Source organism: Chroicocephalus ridibundus, chromosome 4 (genome assembly GCF_963924245.1).
Source record: "Chroicocephalus ridibundus chromosome 4, bChrRid1.1, whole genome shotgun sequence".
In the NCBI taxonomy this organism is placed as follows: domain Eukaryota; kingdom Metazoa; phylum Chordata; class Aves; order Charadriiformes; family Laridae; genus Chroicocephalus; species Chroicocephalus ridibundus.
Window position 1 is genome coordinate 27,379,334 of NC_086287.1, and position 21,761 is coordinate 27,401,094.

Genomic DNA, 21,761 nt, shown 5'->3' on the forward strand with positions numbered 1-21,761 from the left:
ATTAGTCCTGGGTGGAAAGATTCCCAAGCCCAAATCAGAGCCTGAGAGCTGTCTGCTGCTACCGCAGCCCATGCTGATCTGGAAATGCCCCCTCCAAGCCTTTACAGAATTCCCGGTTCCATACATGAAAAGATCGCTCAGTACTGAAAGGCGGATGCTTTTGCAACACACCTCAGAGGCAGTTTCACGGCTCTGCTTGTTAATATCCTCATTTTGGATCGATTGTTTTGGGGGTCTTTAAAATTACAAATGGTGAAAGAAGCCAACTGATCTTGCACTTCTCTGCAAACACCCAGGATGCATCAAGCCCTCCTTATCGCTCTTTTCGCTTAAAGCAACTTCTTCAAATGTAGGCTGCCTGACACACACAGGAACACTCGTCTTCATTCAAATGGGCATCATTACACCTCCAGTGACCACATGGCACTCCAGCCTTCTCTGAACCCTTTTCTCTGTTCCTCCAGCTCCTCCTACACACATATCTCACTTTCACACCTACACATCACTGCCTAATTTTGCACAAACCTGTATATCATACCTTACACCAAATAGACTCTCTGCTCCTCTGATATCCCTCTGCTCGGCTACCTTCCCCCCTCAGCTGTGTGCAAGCCTTCAGGAACATCACCTTGCTACGCAATACTTGCAATGAAGGGGTTACACATATCAGGGTTTCTGATGGGTTGCAGCACATTGTGGTTAATATAAGGCAAAGCAAATGGAATATCTACTTGAAAATACTACAGGGAGCCTAGAAACGGTGTAGCCGCACCAGAAAATACTTAAACATAAAATCCTCCATATTACATTGGATCAGCATCCTATATCTGAAAAAAAGCCTCCTCAAATACCCAGGCAAGTCTAACAGAACAGACATGTAGCAATACTCCCCTTAAAACCATTTCACAGACCCCACTACTTATTTGAGGCTGGGAGAGTCTGCATGCAGAAACTGATGCCTTTGTATTTTTCTTCTGTGAGTTTTCCCAGTTACAGTAACATCCCACAGCAAGGATTTACATGACTGTAATTGCTGTCATATTTCTTTTTGTTTGTTCCAAAGCTTGCCCTGCCTTTGTCTTTTGATGTTATTTACTCCCTCTATTTGAAAAGAAACTGAATGACAGTTCCCTTTGGTTCCTCTTCTACATCACACATGATTTTATGTCCCACTATCATATCCTTTCTCCATCAATTCTGTTATGAAGAGCCATTCCATTGTATCTCTCTCATGACCTTTGATGATTTTTGTTGCCCTTCTCACTTTTCTGAGATTAAGAGGACAGAATGACAGTGTCCAGTGTGGTTTTATTTAATGACATCATTATATTTCCTGTATTGTACTCTATTCCCTTCCTAAAAATTTCCAACATTAGATGCGCATATTTGACCAATACTGACCACCAAACAAATATTTTTAAATTCTTTACTAAAACATCAGAATCAACTCAAAGCCCATCAGTGCACATGGAAAATTTGGGTTATTTTCCCTCCCTCCCTATATATATATATATATATCTCAATTTTTTTATTTAAATACATTACATTTAATCTGCCATTTCTTTGTCCAGTCATTCAGCATTACTAGATCACCCTCTACAGTTCTGCAGATAGTCCTCACCTGAATACTCTCATAATCTCAGCAAAATATATGCCTTCTCCATCCACATCCCCTCCCATTTATAATTACACTAAGAATCTTCAGACATCAGCATGGATCCCAGAGGTCTTGTCCACTGGGGTCTTCCCACGGGAAAACTGCCTGTTTAGTCCTACATTCTGCTTTTTACCTTCCAACCAGTTCTTCCCCTGCACAGGGACCTTCTTTCTTTGCCCATTGCTTGAAGAGCCTTCTGGTGAGACACCTCACTGAAAGACTTTTGAAAGGTAGGCTACATTTACCAAAACTCTTGTCTACACACTTACTGAGGCCTCAATAAATCCAAGGAAATGCCAAGGAAACTGTTGCCACAGTTAAAATACAATGCCAATACTATTCATAAGTCCTTGGCACCACCATCAAAGTTCATCTGCTGCACTCCAAATAAGTGGAGTCTGTGAAATGGTTTTAGGGGAGTATTGCTACACATCTGCTCTGTTAGACTTGCCTGAGTATTTGAGGAGGCGGTTTTCAGATATAGGCCCTTGACACACTCCCCCAAAACATCCTTCTCTCTAAATTGGAGAGATATGGATTTAATGGACGGCCTGTTTGGTGGATGAGGAATTGGTTGGATGGTTGCTTCCAGAGCAACCACAGTGGTCAACGGCTCAATGTCGAGATGAAGATTGATGACAGTGGTGTCCTTCAGGGGTTCATATTGGAATCAGTACTGTTTAATACCTACATCAATGACACAGACAGCAGGATCAAGTGCACCCCTCAGCAGGTTTGCAGATGACAGCCAGTTGAGTGGCACAGTTGACACGCCTGAGGGACAGCATACCATCCAGAGGGACCTGGACAAGCTTGAGAAGTTGTCCCATGTGAATCTCACAAGGTTCAACAAGGCCAAGTGCAAGGTCCTACACCTGGTTCAGGGCAACCCCCATTATCAATACAGGTTGGGGGATGAAAGGATTGAGAGCAGCCCTGCCGAGAAAGACTTCAGGGTACTGGTGGATGAAAAGCTGGACGTAAGCCAGCAACGTGTGCTTGCAGCCAACCATATTCTGGGCTACATCGAAAGAAGCGTGGCCAGCAGGTCGAGGGAGGTGATTCTGCCCTTCGCCTCCACTCTGCTGAGACCCCACCTGGAGTACGGTGTCCAGCTCTGGAGCCCTCAGCACAGGAAAGACATGGGCCTGTTGGAGTGGGTCCAGAGGAGGGCCAAAACATGATCAGAGGGATGGAGCACCTATGCTATGAGGACAGGCTGAGAGAGTTAGAATTGTTCAGCCTAGAGAAGAGAAGGCTTCAGAGAGACCTTATGACAGGGGGCTTATAAGAAAGATGGGGACAAAATTTCAGCAGGGCCTGTTGCAATAGGACAACAGGTTATGGCTTTAAACTAAAGGAGGGTAGATTCAGACTAGAGATAAGGAAGAAATTTTTTACAATGAGGGTGGTGAAACAGTGGAACAGGTTGCTCAGAGAGGTGGTAGATGCCCCATCCCTGGAAACATTCAAGGTCAGGTTGGACGAGGCTCTGAGCAACCTGATCTAGTTGAAGATGTCCCTGCTCATTGCAGGGGAGGTTGGACTACGTGACCTTTAAAGGTCCCTTCCAACACAAACTACACTATGGTTCTTACCAAATGGTGTCCTCATACAAACCAAGTCTTTCCCATAAGCTCCAGCTGAAAAACTAAAAGGGGACACCAACACTTACTTACCCTCCTCTGCTGGATGCACTGGCAAATCCAGCCTCCAGGAGGAATGGAGAAACAGCTGGAATCAAGTTTTTAAAAACCAGCTGTGGTTTCCACACAGACCCAAAACTCTTCAGAAGGGATAGAAGTAGTGATTCAGAAAACATACTCAATGTCAAAGCTGTCATTTGAATTATTAATGTGTAATGTATAGACTTTATGTGAAGCTCACGAGATAAAAGTTATTAACCTAATAAGTTACATGCATAATTAATTTCTCCTGTGATATATGATTTGTGAAGTTCTAACAAAATGTGGCACAGAGGTTGTAAACAGAAAAACTAGCCTGAAGCCAGAAGAGCTAAGCATATGCTAATTAAGAGAACATACTAGAAATACATATTAAGAAAAAAAATTGAAAAGAAGAGAGAAGTGGTGACAACACTGCATTTCTATGTGATATCCTAGTGTGCAGTCATGAATAATAGGAAGCAAGCTCAGACTAGGAGAGAGAAGCAGGCACACCAAGCTCGGGTAAAGGAGAATGGGGGCATTCAGTGTTCTTGTTATCTCACATGAAGGCAACTTGAGGACAAATCAGCCCAGGAACATAAACCAGGAAAATGGAGGAAAGTGCTCAACTAACCACTTGCCTGGTTAGCTGAACCCTGAAGCTGCAGAGGAAGAATCCATTCTTAAATACAAGAATAGCATGTACTTTTCTTGAGCTTTGCTTTGTAACCAATTTTAATATTGCAATTGATTGTTTAACCATTACCTGGATATAATAAGTGAACTGGACATCCCCAGTAACAGCTTCTACTTGGGAGAGATGACAAACACAGCAGTCTTGTCCTTTAGGAGTGACAAGTCACAACGATCATGGTTTGTCAAACTCTTGAGAAAGTTCCCCTGTGCTACAGGCAGTTTTCTTTACACCTTTGAGATGGGTCCTGTGACTGCCCCTCCTTTGGGAGGCTGCAACCAACATCCTGTTTAGTCAGTAGCCACAAAGCGTTATAGGGCAGCTGCAGAAATACAACTGTGGTCACATCATCAGTGTCAGGAGACCCTAGTGTCTCACTCGTCTTCTCAAGAAAAATAGAAGTTTTGAAGACAGCCATAAAACAAGTAACAGAGTGTGAACAGATCTTCTTAATTAATCGTCTAATTTGTTGGGAGGATATCCTAGCATTGCCAAAATTGAAGCGTAAAGTGAAAACCCATATCGGAGGTCTGAGAGAGAACTGTCACCTACATAAACCAGAATAGACACCTCTTCTCCTACCCACTCAGATAACAGCCATATTGAGCTCATATCAGCTAAAAGCCTCCAAGTACTAAGCCTTTCAGGATTTGCTGCACTTTTAAGTCAGCAGTTAACAACGTGAGTGAAACCCTTTCCCTCCCCATTTTGCTGCCATGCAAGAATCTTCCCAGAGGTACAAGAGCAAAAGACTGGGGAAAGTTTGCCATCAGAGCCTGGTCCACATTGTTCCAGTGGTTTGTCCAATCCAGTTGCCAACATGAAAACAACTGTGCTGCCCTCCTAGGATTTCACAGCAATGTTTTAGTCACCTCAAACATTCTCAATTCCACTGTCGGATCTTTTCTCTGACAAAAGTTCAGAAAGCGTCAGCATACTTATCTTCACATCTGTTCATGGCTTGAAACATACTGGAGCCCTTCACAACCAAACCAAATCAGAAAACAAACACTGGAAGACAGCTGAGAAGCAGGATCGGAATGGGATGGACCTGATCAGCCTTCTAAAAAAATCATTGGCTTAATTCCCTGTTGCTGCTACTGCCTAATGGTGGCAAGTGTATGCAAAAGCAGACCGTCTGCCTACCTCCTGCCCCAATCAAGGGAACATCTTGCCTCTGGCTGGCATCTCACTGAATTCAGCTGCACTAAAAGAGGGAAATCTCAAGGCCAACCAATCCAGCCAGGACATTCTGCCAAGGTTGCCGTTCCTAGCTGAGGAAATGGTCCTCTCCATTTTTTCTCAGCTAGAAAGAGGGAGAGAATATACCCCCCCACACACATTATCCTAAAGCCCGCAGGTGCCAGCAATCCAAATAAACGTAGAGCAATTAACAGAATTAACACAGCTTTAAATAGCTTGGCTCACCAGATGCAGACTCCTAGCAGGATTCTATAAAATGTAAAGTTATTACAGATAAAACCATTAATCATCTGTTCAGAGACTTGTTCTAGATGCAAAACCCATTCCACTTAAAATGGCTAATAATCAGAAAGAAAGGCACAGATTTAACAGGAATGATTACGCCATTCTCAAGCCCCATCTCTAAATGCCATTTTTCATCTCTGCCACCATTCCCAAACCTCTGCGTTTCCTCTGCTTGCTAACACTGATACAGTAAGAAAGCTTTGCTGGCATCACTGACAGTTACCTCTTGGGGTGCTAGAACCGAGACACCATCTCTCAGTCACTTCCACTCTGGCCAGAGGAGCTTGGCAACTCGCACACTATGCACCACTGCTTTCCTGCGTGCAGTTGTTACTGTTCAGTTGTGTGTCATCAGCCCCATGCAGCTCACAGATAACTGATGCTCTTCCTGAAGTGTTAACTTCCCAAGTGCTAAGATTTGTGCTTAGGAAATAGGAGCATTTGAGTTTCCCCCCCTTCTGGCAATATGAAATCACGAGTAGTCACAGTATGCAACACAGCGATCACAGAATCATAGAATCTTCATGGTTGGAAAGGACCTTTGAGATCATCAAGTCCAACCATACACACACAAAAAAACCCCCCTACAATTTCTGCCACTAGAGCATGCCCTGAAGTGCCACATCTAGACATTTCTCAAACACCTCTAGGGATGGTGACTCAACCACCTCCCTGGGCAGGCTGTTCCAGTGCCTGACCACTCTTTCAGCAAAGTAATTCTTCCTAATGTCTAACCTAAACCTCCCCTGCCACAACTTCAGACCATTTCCTCTGGTCCTGTCATTATTCACCTGGGAGAAGAGGCCAACACCCACCTCCCTACAACCTCCTTTCAGGTAGTTGCAGAGGGCAATGAGGTCTCCCCTCAGCCTCCTCTTCTCCAAGCTAAACATGCCCAGCTCCCTCAGCCTCTCCTCATGTTTCCCTAAGAGCTGTTAAAATAGACACCATTCATCTCACTGTGCTACTGCATCCAGGTCTAGACAGCTACAAGAAGCAGGGACGGGGGGCAGACCCTAACTCATCCTTGAGCTCTGATATTACCATTTCTAACATCTCCACTTATGCAACTGTAGCTCAAAGAGTATAAAGCCTAGTGATAAACAATTCAGAGCTTAAATTCCATCTTTCCATTATTCCCACTGAATTGCTTAGGAATCTAGACACATCCACTGTTAATTCTGAACTAAATGAATTCTGCCTCTGCAGTTTGAAGGAAGGAGGGAGAGAAAAAAAATCCCAAAGCACAGATATTCAGTGCAACAGACAGCATCAACAGGAGCAGACTAAAGCCAGAAAGCAGCAACGACAACGAATTAGAACAGAAAGAAAACGAGACATACAAAATCTGGTTGTATCATATCAAGCCTGCTGCCTTTTCCATGCAATTCAAGTAACAAATGCTGCCCATTAGTTGCCTGCCTCCTCCTGCCCTGCTCTCACTTGACAGCTGGCTGGCTCACTGCTACAGAGGAGTGGTGGACCTGGGAGGAGCCGTCCAGCCCACCCGCTCAACATTCAAACCTCATCAGCCTTTCTTGCCTCCCTTGTTGGCAGCTGCAGCAGCCTGGCTTTTTGTGGTGGGCAGTAGCAGCTCAGTCTTTCCCCGTTGCTCACAACACACATGCGCACACGCGCGCATTTCACAGCAATAGTCTACCCTTCAGGGTCAGGCAAGAAGATTTATATAACGACTGCTGCTCCCAAAGAGATGACACTTGTCAAGCGGGAAATTAGCTACGACAGCAAAAAAAAAAAAAAACCACAAACCCAACCTCTAATTAGAGCTCCAAAAATCTAGATCCAGCCCCTTGCACACCGTGACTGAATGACCACAACCTACCTGAAAGCACAGCTAGAGTATAATATTCACTGCTGGGCACCTCCATGTTCAAAGACTGCAATAAAATTAAATGACTAACAGGAGAAAAAAATAATTACTGAAAAGGCTGAGGACTCGCTAATATTCCCAATGTGAGACTGAAATGGTGTTAAGTAAGAAGCTCTAGCTTCAAACCCAGTGGATCCTGTTCCTGCTGGTAAAGGTAGCAGCTATTTTCAAAAGAAGTATAATTGGTTTCATTAAAAGAAAGTGTGTTGGCAGGCACAGTTATGTAAGGAGCAGAGTCCTTTTAATTCTTGAGCTTGGATCAGGTACTGAAATACCTACGGAAAGGTGCCTCTCTCATCACTATTACAGCTATGTCAAGAGTCAGAGGGCGTATCATAGCACTGGAGAATACATCAAGCTCGGCATGCTCCATATTATTAGCTCTCTGCCTACCAAGCTTCCAAACCATAGAATCATAGAATTGCCTAGGTCGGAAGGAACTTTTCAGATCATCTAGTCCAACCATCAACTTAACTCTGACAAAGTATGGACATTCTCTCTTTACCTTCCTTGGTGGTGAGCATCCCACTCACTCCTAGGCCGAACGTACCTGTTTTATACACATGTACATAAACAGTACAGTTTTGCAACTTCTCTCTTTCCTGTAATTTTATTAATATTAGCATATGGCAGGTCCTGACTCTGCAAAACTATCTCGTCTGCATTTCTATCTGACAGTATAAAATTGACCCTTGTCAATCTCTTTAACGCAACATAAGGAGCAACAAATAAAATTACATCTCCTATTTCTTCTAATTATTCACCCAAAACAAGAGTTTACTAAGCTCAGTGAACTACAAAGACAAGTAAAGCAAAAGAAGCTCATTTATTTTCATCGTAAACTGAGACATCAGACTTTGGACAGCTGAAGTTAAGATCACAGCATCCATTAGGATGGAACCACATTTGGCTAACAGAATAACAGACAGAAATCTTTGCCACAGTAATGTCTGTGAGTATCACCAGTGCTCAGCTACTGACTTTGGACTCAGCTATGTTTGTCCATCAATACTCTGTATCCTGTCTTAGTTTACTCATTCTTGAACAGAGATGGATTAGATCACGTACGTGGACAAGGATTGTTACTTTAACATCTCCATTCTTTAGGGCCTGGGTTAGCAATTAAATTTATTGTAGACCCAAAGCACAGGCTATATTGTTCCAATCCCCATTACATTTTCTGAATTTGCCTACATGAATATAGTTCTACACTTGTAAACACTTTCATCTCCTGAACACCACCACATGGCGCATCCCTTGCAGGTACTGAAGCTCAGCAGGAGTCAGGTTCATTACGCAGGAAAGAAAAGCCTGCTCCTGATGGTCCTGCCACAAAGCAAGCACAAATGGCCGTAGCACCAGGACCGAGGGTCACACGCGGATGGCGCAGTCGGGATTCGGTGCAGTGCCCTACTACTGGTGCGACACATCAGCCTGCTGGTTACACCGCCCAGTGGTGACTCCAGCCTCTGCTGCTGGTTTCCTCCCTAGGTACCTGTTCCAGTGGCAGCTGGACAGGGTCCGACTGGGTTAGACAACACTTTGTTCTAGCTCTGTGGATTCTCTTTAGCTTACGAGCATGGTGGCAGTACGTAGTTTCAAACAGCCCTGCAAAAAGATGCCTTTTACACCTTCTGCATAGAAGTTTCAGTATCTATGTCTACTCATTAAACGCTTGCTTTAAAATTGGCCATTAATTACTTTTGTAAACTTTCTAAGAGTGCAATAACTTTAGGTGTTCAATGCCACTGAACTGTTGATATATGAATTATCCCTTAAATTAATCCCCCAACAAAATGTGCGCACTGGGGCTGACCTAGAATGCCTGCAAGCTGCTGTCTGCCTACTGATAAGAGTTCCAGAGGACAAGATAGTATATTGTAACAAACGTGATCTTAACTAGAACCTGTGTTTGTTTAATTTGTGGACGGAGCTATGAAAAAAATACCCTTACAGTTTGTACTTCTAGGTTCATTAAGGCTGTAGGATTCTAGAGCCTTTGCTATATGAATTTCATTAAAGAAAAAAATTTTAGGAGCCTAGTGATTCTTTCAGTACACAGATGATAGAATAACTTCTGCTCCACCTCCTGTAGCAAAGCCAGCTGAAACGTCATCTCCTGTCTTTGGATCTCCCATGTTTTACTAATTGGAAAATAATTCTAGCACTTCATTTTCATACTCAAATTCCTTCACTAAAGACTAATTTATTGAGGCAATTTCAAATTGTTTTCCTGCTTAACAGGCATACTTTCCATGGCTATATGGGCAGGTCATGAATAAACTATCTATGGACATGTCATGAGTACATTACTCTTCCACTTTCTATGTGGTCAGAAACATCTGACAGAAGAGATTGATCAATAGTTGAGGTTAGCTTATGTTATTTCACAACAAACCCTCATCCAATATCATTATGCCAGCAAAACTCTTGCTATGGATGCAAATAAGCCACGTTGACAAAGTTCTTTTCTGTGTCACACATGAAACAAGGCAATAATGCTAGCAGAAACCTTTCTTCTACAGGGTAGGCAAGGGCTAAGCTACATAAGGAAAAGAGGCATTGAGTAACTCCCTAGCAAAAGCAAAGCTGCAGCACTGGCAGCACGCTAATCCACCTGACAAGGCTACTGACTTTAGTTCCTGTAGGACAGGCCATAAATCCTTACTAAAAATGAGAAAACATGAGAAAGTGAAATATTAACCTCTGGAATGTGCAGAGCAACATGTACTTCATTGAATAGTCTCCCCATATCCAGTAGAAGTTTAAGTTTTGACTGGATCCATAACTGGAAGATCATTTCCCATTCTGGGCAGACATGGAAGCAATTGCCTATGATACACTGCACTTATGATGCAATTCCTAATATCCTGGACCAAATTCCAACAGAAAGAGCACAAAGCAGAGAAATGCCCACAAGACCTTGCTCACGTTCAAAAATGAGCTGCAACATCAACTGTTTGATCAGGACTGATCTTCATTTGAACAGTCCCCAGCCTCAGGTACTCAGATTGCTTGGGAGTAGGGTCTGTTCTGGATTTTTCATTTCCTCACCTGAGCTGACTCTTAAGAGAAAGTAGGGGGGGCTTTTCATACGCATCCGCAACAGTTCAGCTGGCAAGTTAAGATACACTTTTGATATAACTCATATATGCCCTGTGCAATCTTCTGAAGTTTGTTTTTCACACTTATCCCCCTGTCAGCTTGACAAGAATGTATAAAGAAAGCAAGGATAAAAAAAGAAGAATATCACTTCTAAAGAAGAAAATTCCCCAGAGAAGCAAAGTTGCAGTAAGTTCAGGAATATCTAGTATTCTCCAGTAAGAACATCAGTCACTTGTGACTCTTACACTCTGCTGAAGACATAGGCTCTCCCTGACAGGAGGAAGAGCAACAAAAAGACATGGAGCCATAGATAGAACGTCCCTCTTTTATCTATTGCTCTAGCAGTGGCAGGCTGTATGATGTTGACCAAGCGACATCACAGCTGTGCCTCAATTGCAGTATTTGAAGGATAATGACATTTACTCCCTTTGGTACTGTATTTTAGCTTATGGTTTGAAAGGATCCAGAATCTCTGGAGGTTGCTTTGAAGAAGCCACCTACTGAACCCTTCAGACGAAGGGTCCTATGAGCTAATATTAGTCATCATTATGAATTAGACTTTTAGTACATGTATTTACTAAATATAAGGTCTGACAGTGCATGAAACTGTACCGTTTGATTTTCTGCGCAAGATCCTTGTCATTCACAGGAATCACAATTTACACAAACAAACATGAGACACTACGCAGATATACTCCAGACCCAAAGATCTTAATTTGTCCTGTCAAACTGACTAGGACATTCTAATCGGAGTTTCTGTTGGGAGCTCTTTGTCTGAGATATTCTACTTCCTTGGTATTTAGGAAGTGGGGAAAATTAAAGGAGTTCACTCAAAAGAATATTAAATAGGAACAAGCTCAGAGACTACAAGGACTGCTAGGTAGTTTGTTCTTCTATGCTTAAACTCCTTCAGATCAATTAATTGTAAAATGTTGTCATTGCATTACTGTACCACAGGATACATTCCTCTCCGCGTGCTGCATCTGCATCACAAGAGCTCACCTCTGACCTTTCATCTCCCTGACTCATAGACGCTGCATAGAAATCTGCATCCTCTCTCTTCTTCTGCCTGTCTCACTTTCCATGTTGGAAGGACTCCTTGCCTTTGGTTTACAGAACAAACATTTCTCTTTTCTTCCATCCCTGCTAAACAGTTCCCTAAAAAAAAACACTAGGCAAAATAACCGAATCGAGTGCCTTCTCCAGAGAGGTTGACATTCATCACTTTGCTAAATGTTAGTATTGGGACCATGAACCACAGAAGACTTACTTTACTTATGGCTGGTTTGACATAAGTGGTATTATAGATTTTCTCCTACACTTGTGTGGAGGGTAAATTTCACTCTGGTAGTTCTTCCTGAGAAAAGAGACTGGGGAGATCCAATCTTTTACAGTTACGGGATGGTGTAAGCACATAAAGGTATAAGCAAGCAAAACAAGGGAGGCACAATGCCACTCCTTCTGGCAGCACAGCAGAGGTCTCGCAGGGCAATAGACGTTCTCTACTAAGATAAAAACATTTGTTTAAAAACAATCCTCCTCAAAACATTGCTTCTTTTCAGTGCTGCCAAAAAGCCCAGAGACAAATGGGAAAGGTGCTTCAGCTTTTAGATGCTCACTTCAGAGAGACTCTTGCTCACCTTGGCTTCGTGTCATGTCCCACACTCATACCAAAAAGCACAAGGTATTCTTCCTCCCTGTGTACCACAAAGTCTTGCAGGATTTATGCCCAGGCATCCAACACATGTTGGCAGCCAGCAGGCAGCCTGGGAAATGTTCTATTGCCAAACTATACATCCCTTCTGACTCTGAGCTCATATGGAAATACCAAATGCAAACCAGCCCAGGAACTGAGCTTATAAGCATTACTTGATGAGAAAACACTACCATCTCCCCCTCCCTGTCTACTGGCCTGTTCAGGATTCACTCAGCATCTTGCCTTCTATCACATTGCTCTCAGTTTCCAAGTGCCTCCATTCCCACCTTCAAATCAAATCTTTCCAGCAATGTTTTTTTTTTCTTATTACCTCTAGGAATTTCAGCAGGAGCTGCTCAAAATGTTGGCCAGTGTCTCCCAAGCCACCGTGTTGTTATGTTTCTACAACAAGGGCACTCAAAAACATGATGAAGGCCTTGTGCTGGATGCTCTGCAGACGCATAGAGAAAACGCACAGACATTCTTGACTCTCAGTTCACACAGCCTAGAGCTGCAGCAGGATCCACCACAGCAGCAGTAATACAACTGGAAATTTAAGAGTGAGGAGCCACCAAAAATTTTACAGGCCTCTGAATCTGGAAGTTTAGGAATCAGAGTCGTCATCATCAGGGCTACTTGGGATTCTCTGGCAGAGAATAGTAATGGGAGACCAAAATAAAGAACAAGACACATTTTGAGGAGGGGAATCATATTCAGACTTTGGCCATGCTTTGTCTGCTTCTACACAGTACGACTAGCCCCTCCCTTTCTTTTTCAAATATTAAATTCACTGGAGTGATATAGATAGGAAACAGACTGGTCCAAATACAATAGAGCAGCTGGAGCAGCAGAGTCAGACTAACACATGTGGGCAATTAATGCCATTCATGTGGTAACTTCCTCCACAGCGCAACAGTGAAATTCCCCACACTCTTTATTCCTCACTTTCCTCTTACACATTCCTGGGGCTCTGTTAAATCACTGCTGTGGAAGGGGATTTTGGGCACCCAAAAGCCTTTTGGGCTACCTGGTCCCGCTGTTAGGGAAGGGCTCTTATAATTGCAATTTCCTTTGTCTGCCCTCTTCACACTCAGGCTGTTCTTCTCTGCCTCTGTATTTTAGGCCTTCTTCCATCTGCACCTTCAGCCTCCTCCCCGGTGTGGCACTCCAACCAGAAAAACCCATCCCCAAACAGAAATCACATCATCATTACACATGCAAATAGGCCCAAAAAAGACCTGGCTTGCAGATAGCATCCGAGATGTACATACAGCAACTGGGCACACTCACGAACCATTTGGAAATCTGGCTCCTCGCAGTTAAATTGCAGACAGAAATGATCTAAGCTTTCACAGCTTTCTCCCATCATGGCCAGATGGTGCCTGACCCCTGCAATAATTTCTGCCATATTCTGCCCATATGCAAACCTCACTGCTTCCATCAAGCTGTTAGCACCAATCAACATTTTTCAGAATTGAGATTTTAATAAAGCATTGATAGAAAAACATCAAGATTTCATAAATTCTCTCATGCACGTCCATTCTTTAGGGACCACCTTAGGCTCTTCTAAAGCACCTCCATCTGTACCATCTAAACACTGCTCCAAGTAAATCGAATCTCAATGGCTAGCTCCCTAATAGAGCCTAGGAAATATCCTGATTCTCTCCCTTCCCTAGCAACTGGAAGTTGAAATCCAGTTTTCCCTCTTAGTCTACACAGCTAAATTTCCTACCCAGCCACCCTCCATCTCCATCCCTGACTACTGGAACCTCAAACATGAGACTTGGCAGTACATGCAAAACATAGCTGTTTGTCATTACCTTTCTCCTTCTGGCTACATGGTTGTCTCTGAAAACTACTAATGTGTCCTCTTCCCTTTCCACCTTCAGGCAGTCCTTCTCCCTGTTTATCCATTCACTGACTTAAAGCACTGTCACTCCTTCCCTGACATCCATTAAAAAAAATACTTCTGCCCACTTGCTTCAGATGTGCTTCTGTACCTCCTCCTATTCCATCTCTATATCTGGTTTCCTCCATGACAGAAAATACACCAGATTCCTCCCCCTCCCCCCTGAGTTCTGCTAGAACAATTTATCTTCAGACTGAAGGTCCAGAAAGCCTTAGATTTTATGCAAATACAATGCGGTGTCCATGTTTGATGTCTGCGTACTGCCCTATTTGCATATTCTGCCTTTTGAAATTTTCATGGCAAAAGTTACTTCTATTTTCCAGTCTTGCTCCTTCATTACAGTGTCAGATATACTGCAACACTACCAGGATGACTACGGCGGAATGTAAAACAAACAGTGCTACCAGACATTGGGACGTCTTTAATTCTGATGAAAACGGAGGAAAAAGAACAACCTGAACTACTCATTCAGCACTTGGATTTATGATTTAGGTATATTACTGCTAGCAACTTAGTGGAATCTCTTCAAGAAGAACATGTAGCCACAAGGAAAAGAACAGACAGGAAGATCTAGTCTGTGGTGAAAGGATGAAACGTTAACTCAGACAATTCAAAGAAAACATGGTTACCTTCACCATGACTTATTTAGATACCACAGCAGAGGAACCCTAAGACCCTTAGTTCCTTGCCAGGAACACACTCTTATGCACTCCAATTCCTCCTAGTCAAGGCTTAGACTCTGACCACATGACGCATCTATCCTGCCAGAGCTGCCACTCCTCCTACCACCAAGCCCAGCTGAGTGGAGAAGTCCTTCCCAGCTGCAAAGGGGCAGAGGGGGTCATTAGGCACTCTGCCTCATTGCACTTCAGCACCTGCATGTAATCTCAGAGGAAGCGGGAAGGCAACGTTCCACTCAAGGAGCCCTTCTAGCTCCCATGTGAGCAGTCTGGTTGCTGTACTGCGAGGCTGATGCAGTCCAGATGAATAAGAGAGATTACAGAGGGAAGGCTGAAAGTTTCACCCCAAAGCCTGTATCAATCCCCTTCCTTTCCTAGGAAAATCAGACGTCCCTAGGGGAAGTTTTCAACAAACGCAGAGGAGTAGGAATTGACCATTCTGCTTTAATACCTTCAAGAGATCAGTACAGGGCTTGGCAGGATGTTCTTCACCATTCTAAACAGCAGTGCAATCCACTTGGGATGTGCTATGTCTCTGGGAACAGGCGATTCCATAGCTAGGACTTTGGTAGGAAAAAAGAGCATTGCTCTACCAGAAAACATAAACTGAAAGGAACAATATTTGCTGTTACGGTGTATCCTACCCCTTTGTCTAACTTTCTTAGCTTAGAATATTTTCCTTAAAAGCTCAAGCTCCTGCAGCACTGGTGGACGAGAGACTAAGTATCATAGAATCACAGAATTTTCATGGTTGGAAAGGACCTTTGAGATCATCAAGTCCAACCATACACACACAAAAAAACCCACCAACCTACAATCTCTGTCACTAGAGCATGCCCTGAAGTGCCACATCTAGACATTTCTTAAATACCTCTAGGGACGGTGACTCAACCACCTCCCTGGGCAGGCTGTTCCAGTGCCTGACCGCTCTTTCAGTAAAGTAATTCCTCCTAATATCTAATCTAAACCTCCCCTGCCACAACTTCAGACCATTTCCTCTGGTCCTGTCATTATTCACCTGGGAGAAGAGGCCAACACCCACCTCTCCACAACCTCCTTTCAGGTTGTTGTAGAGGGCAATGAGGTCTCCCCTCAGCCTCCTCTTCTCCAAGCTAAACATGCCCAGCTCCCTCAGCCTCTCCTCATATGACTTGGTCTCCAGACCCCTCACCAGCCTGGTAGCTCTCCTCTGGACACGCTCCAGCACTTCAGTGTCCCTCTTGTACAGAGGGGCCCAGAACTGAACACAGTACTCGAGGTGAGGCCTCACCAGTGCCAAGTACAGAGGCACGATCGCTTCCCTACTCCTGCTGGCCATGCTATTCCTGATAAACCAGAATGCTGTTGGCCCTCTTGGCCACCTGGGCACACTGCTGGCCCATGTTAAGCTGGCCATCCACCAGCACCCCCAGGTCCTTTTCTGCTGGGCAGCTTTCTAGCCACCCTTCCCCAAGCCTGTAGCGTTGCTTGGGGTTGTTGTGACCGAAATGCAGGACCCGGCACACGGCCTTATTAAACCTCATACAGTTGGCCTTGGCCCATCGATCCAGCCTGTCCAGGTCCCTCTGTAGAGCCTTCCTACCCTCAAGCAGATCAACACTCCCACCTAGTTTGGTGTCATCCGCAAACTTACTGAGGGTGCACTCAATCCCCTCATCCAGATCATTGATAAAGATAAACAAAACTGGCCTCAGAACTGAGCCCTGAGGGACACCACTGGTGACCAGCTGCCAAGAGGATTTCACCCCATTGATCACAACTCTCTGGGCATGGCCATCCAGCCAGTTTTTAACCCAGTGAAGAGTACACTTGTCTATGCCATGATTCGCCAGCTTCTCCAGGAGAATGCTGTGGGGGACGGTGTCAAAGGCCTTACCAAAGTCCAGACAGACAACGTCCACAGCCTTCCCCACATCCAGAAGGTGGGTCACATGGTCATAGAAAGAGATCAGGTTGATTAAGCAGGACCTCCCTTTCCTAAACCCATGCTGGCCCTGATTCCTTGGCTGCCCTGTACTTGCTGTGAGAGCTCACTCAAGATGATCTTCTCCATGATCTTTCCTGGTACCGAGGTCAGGCTGACAGGCCAAATTAAGTTCTCTGTAGCCAGTTCTGGAATCAGAAACATTACAGGCATACAAGACAGAACCCAGTTCTGCCCCTTCTAGGATCAAAACTGGCTGCCCCAGGGGGTCAGGCTGATCCCCACAGGCATTCTAACTTTCTCGAGCCAGCGCAGCTTTCTTTCATAGAATCATAGAATAGTTTACATTGGAAGCGACCGCTTAAAGGTCATCTAGTCCAACCTCCCCTGCAATGAGCAGGGACATCTTCAACTAGATCAGGTTGCCCAGGGCCTCGTCCAACCTAACCTTGAATGTTTCCAGGGATGGGGCATCTGTCACCGCTCTGGGCAACCTGTGCCAGTGTTTCACCACCCTCGTAAAAAATTTCTTCCTTATCTCTAGTCTGAATCTACCCTCCTTTAGTTTAAAGCCATAACCTGTTGTCCTATTGCAACAGGCCCCGCTCAAATTTTGTTCTCATCTTTCCTGTAGGCTTCCCTTTAAGTACTGAAAGACCACTATAAGGTCTCTCTGGAGCCTTCTCTTCTCCAGGCTGAACCACCTCAACTCTCTCAGCCTGTCCTCATAGGAGAGGTGCTCCATACCATGCTGCACTGCATTGCACATATATACCCTGCCATTTCAGAAGTAAACATAAAGACAACACTCCAAAGAACCGTCCTCTAATTGGAGGTGGATCTCAGGTTGATCCTGCTACCTTTGCCTAGTGCTACCTAGTGTTTTCATCCCTAGCAAAAAGAAAGAAGAGGAAACAGACCCCAGGAGGGATTTCACAAGGCAAACTATTTTTTGCTCAAGTCAACCAAAGCTCCCCTTAATGAAAGCACAGCCTGCTTTGATGTCTGAGAATAACTCACTACATATGCAATAAGAACCCTTCTCAGCCTATACAGGCTATCTGTTCTGGTCAGACCCTGCCCTGTGCAGGTGTCGGTGTTACAGCAGCACTTCTGGAGGTTGTCAGGATTCTGACAGTTGTCTAGGGCTGCTCTTTCTCCATTAATCGCAGTTCCTCATCACCTCCACTTGCAAAAAACAGAACTGAGGAAAAGCACAACAGTCAGCTTCCTTACACGTCCTAGAGATACCTGCGGTAACTCATCCTGCGTCCTAGCGGGTCTGAAGAAATGACAGAATGGACACACGAAGTGCTAATTAATAACACGGCTTTCCTTATGAAATATTTCATTTCTCCATTCATCCCATTTTCCAGGTGCCTGCCCTGACAACCCCGCACTATACTTACGCTTAGTGAATAGCGTATACTGGATTCGTCCTCAGAAGCCAGGCAAAGTACATTTGGGGCACATTTTCACAGCAGCTGAAAGCATTACTGGACCACTACTAAGAGCAGGCTGCTATTAAGCAGACTATAGCTCAAACCCATCCAGCACCAGCCTGTCTTTAAGTCGAGACAGCTGCTCATACACATCTCCTGTCACTGCCTTGTCGAGTGAAGATTACAAAGCACATTATGATTATCTGTTTTCTTCCTTTTCCTCTCATTCTTAAGTGGTTGCTTGGGTTTTTCTTCTCTCAGAGCATTATGAGCCTGGGACGGCTATGTAAGCAGCTCTTAGCACATTGTGCAAGCTAATAGAATACAAATGATTATATAAATAATAAAGCTGCTGAAGATTTTCTTGTCGCTGCTTTCTCTGCTCCATTGGCTTGACTTAAAGCACACATAAAAATGGCCTCTGCTAAGTGTTATGTTCATAGCATCCATAAATAAAATTAAGATCCTGATTTAAAGAGACACTAAGAAGCTGTATCTCCTCTTGATTTCAATCAAACCAGGATGCTCAGTGCCTATGAAAATCAGGCCCAAGGCTCTATAGATGAAAACAGGGGGATTTGATCTCTGTATGACAGTTTCTATTCAGCAGGGCAGTTTCATTTCCTATGTAAGATGCTCACATGCCTGTTTTCCAGCATATGTGCACTCCCTTAACTAATCCAGAGGTCAGGCAGGAGAGCAGCTCCAGACTTTGACAGCCATTGCTCACATCAAAGGACTGGCACATAACATATAACCCCTGACACCACGAGTCGAGCATCAGTAGGATGGTAGCTTGTCAGGCAGTTACAGTCACACATCTAGCTCAGCATCGCTGTTTCCATGACTCCTGTATGAAAACTCAGCTCTGCCTTCCCTCTGAGATTATTATCGTACAAAGACGATATTTATGACATCCCTCCAGGCTGCAAATAAAATTAGACCCACCCAGCCACACCCTGTGAAAAACAGTATTAGTACAGGATCACAACATTAGGGAGAAAACTCTTGCAAGAACCTCTTATTCCAGGCTAGCTAGGAAGCTGACAGAAAACTTAAGCTTGTTTGTCAGTAAGCTTTCTGTCACACGTTTAGAGGGTGTCAATATCTGTATTACCATTAATCACAGTCATCATCACAAATTCTATTAGAAGAGATAGGAAAGCCGACTACAGGGCATAACACACGAACAACTGAACCAAGTTCCAGATTTGGGCTGAGGCTTCATCTTTTCTCTCCCTCCCCCCCCCTCCACAGAACACTACTCTGGTTCCTGCTGCTAGCCAGGCAGTCCAATCTCTATTACCCATGTGTGGATTTTCTCAAAATTGTGGATTAACACCGTGACAAGGGCAGCCAGCAAGCACAAGACAACATGGTTTGGGAAGGCAGCTATCTGTTCCTGACCAATGCAGCAGCCCTGGTGCATGGGCTTACCAACACAGTACACTTCCAAGTCCACACGCCACATTTTTGCCACTTCTCCAGTATGCCCCCTCATGCTGCATTCTCCTTACCTAACTTACACATATATTTTATGTCACCTTCGACTTTCATTTTTCCAGTTTATACAACCTCTGTATCCTCCTGGAAAACTATCTTCCCAGGTGGAATATAGGACCTTAAAAATATATCCTAAATACACTTCCAATTATGATTTTTTCACTCAAAAATGCTCAGTAATCAAAGGCTATTTGTCTTTTTTTTTAAATGGCTATTGCCTCAGTGCCTAGAAGATTGTAATGCTTCCCTCTGAATCGTCAACAGCCTATGGAAGACACCTCTCCCACTACCATGGGTATTTTTTCTGTAATCCAGGCACTATAAGTCTGATTATGACCATAAACTCATGAGTTGATGCCTTCTGTCCAGCTGAATGGCAAGTTTATCCTTACAGAGCCGCTGCAGTATCAGCGCAAAACTCAGCATCAGGGAAAGACATTGAGCGCGTAATGACAGGCAGGAAAGAGCAATGAATATGAGATACCAAAAGCACAGAAACAAGGATTAATTTGAAATAGTTACCTCTTTGAGGCAGCCCATGAAGTTGTTGCTTACTGGAGAGCCAGGTAAATCAGCAGTACTGGGGCTCCCTCCCACATAAAAGAAGTCATCTGAGCCCAGCATGGTGTAGTCCTCTTGTGTGTAGCCCGTGGTGGTAAGGATGCCATCCACAGAGATTGTCACCTGTTCAAAGGACACAACGGACAAAGAAAATCCCAGCAATGACCTTACAATCCTGAACAGAACAAAGTTACCTCCCCTATATTTTTATGGCAGTTTTATTAAGGATTTTGTTGAGATTTGAGATGTATTTTTTTTAGTTCAGCCAAGCTCCATTTTCTGGTCTGCTTCACCCAAAATGGAAATGCTTCAGCATCTGCTTCTCCCCTTTCTGGTGTATCAGCACTGTCAGGCCGACCCGGCAGTCTACCCATCGAGATGCTTTCCATCTAACTCAGGCCAGAAAATGGAACTGTCCTTGAAAGATATTTCTCATATTAGCTGATTTTATGATTAATTAGTATTTATTTCAATGATTACAGTTAGTTATGGTTGTTAGTAAAAAAAAAAAAAACACTAATGAAGACGAGGTTGGTATTTTTTATTTTTCATGTTTCTTTTGCTCACAGCACACTGACGATCATGCATTCAGGGAGAGAGGAGAGGGATCTCACTTTCAATATGTTATGGATGTGCATGCCATGTACCTAGAGAGACACACACCCGCCACCCACCACAAAAAAAAAAAAAAAAATTACAAACTAACTCATAACCAAAATATAAATAGGAAATCAATCAAAATAAAATAAATCAAAATAAATCAATCACACACCAACAAGTGTGAGAGAAGCAGAGATGAGAAAGAAAGAAAACACAAAGCATGCACACACTGCACTTTGACATGTCATGCCAGTATATCTGGAGCCCAGGAAGATAACAGGAACAAAAGATACAAAAGAGGGAGAGGGAGAAGGAAAACTTATTTCACACTTGCATGCAATCAAAAATAAAAATACCAAACAAACTCCATAATAATCAGAAAACGGAAAACCAAACAGAAATGTCCCCAAAACCTCTAACCCCAAACACATGGAGGGTGAAGGGGGAGACAGAAGGAGAGGGAGGGAGAGGAGCGAGTGAATTTGATGTGTTTTGCTTAGATGTTGTTAGTGGCTTAAAGGGAAGATGGAGGAAAATAGATCGAGGCCAGGAGGAGACGGGCGAGTCACCAGACGTGGACATGCCATGCAGAGTGTGTACTGAAACAAACAACCGGCTGAGCTCCTGTGGCCACGGCAGGTAGAGGTCAGAGAGAGAGAGAGAGAGAAAGTGAGAGAGAGGGGCAAGAGGGAGGAGGAGAAGGAGAGAAAGAGGAGGGAGGGAAGCGGGGGAAAATCAGGAGAAAGAGGACAACTCCGGCCAGTTTGCCTGTAATAGCCGTTGCCACAACAAAAGGATGAGAGAAAAAGAGAGCCTTCACCACCATGGACTAGAGGCCCTGCAATGGTTCTGATCTAGAAACCTTCAGAGTAAAAAACAAAAACTAAAAGGGGGGGGGAAAAAAAGGCAAAATGAAAACCAAAGAAAAGAGAGAAAGATAAAAG

The 21,761-nt window shown here is 44.0% G+C and overlaps 1 protein-coding gene across 28 annotated transcripts in view; it reads right to left on the reverse strand.

Annotated features, from left to right (window-relative positions):
* Nucleotides 1-21,761, reverse strand: part of NRXN3 (neurexin 3) — a 1,025,535-nt gene that overhangs the window by 733,011 nt on the left and 270,763 nt on the right. For all 28 annotated transcript variants that reach the window (XR_010071082.1, XR_010071083.1, XR_010071084.1 and 25 more), the window contains one exon: nucleotides 20,179-20,340. Coding sequence is in view for 25 of the 28 variants with exons in the window: in XM_063335033.1 (XP_063191103.1) it covers nucleotides 20,179-20,340 (162 nt within the window). In the remaining 3 variants the exon portion in view is untranslated. The remainder of the gene's footprint in view (nucleotides 1-20,178; nucleotides 20,341-21,761) is intronic.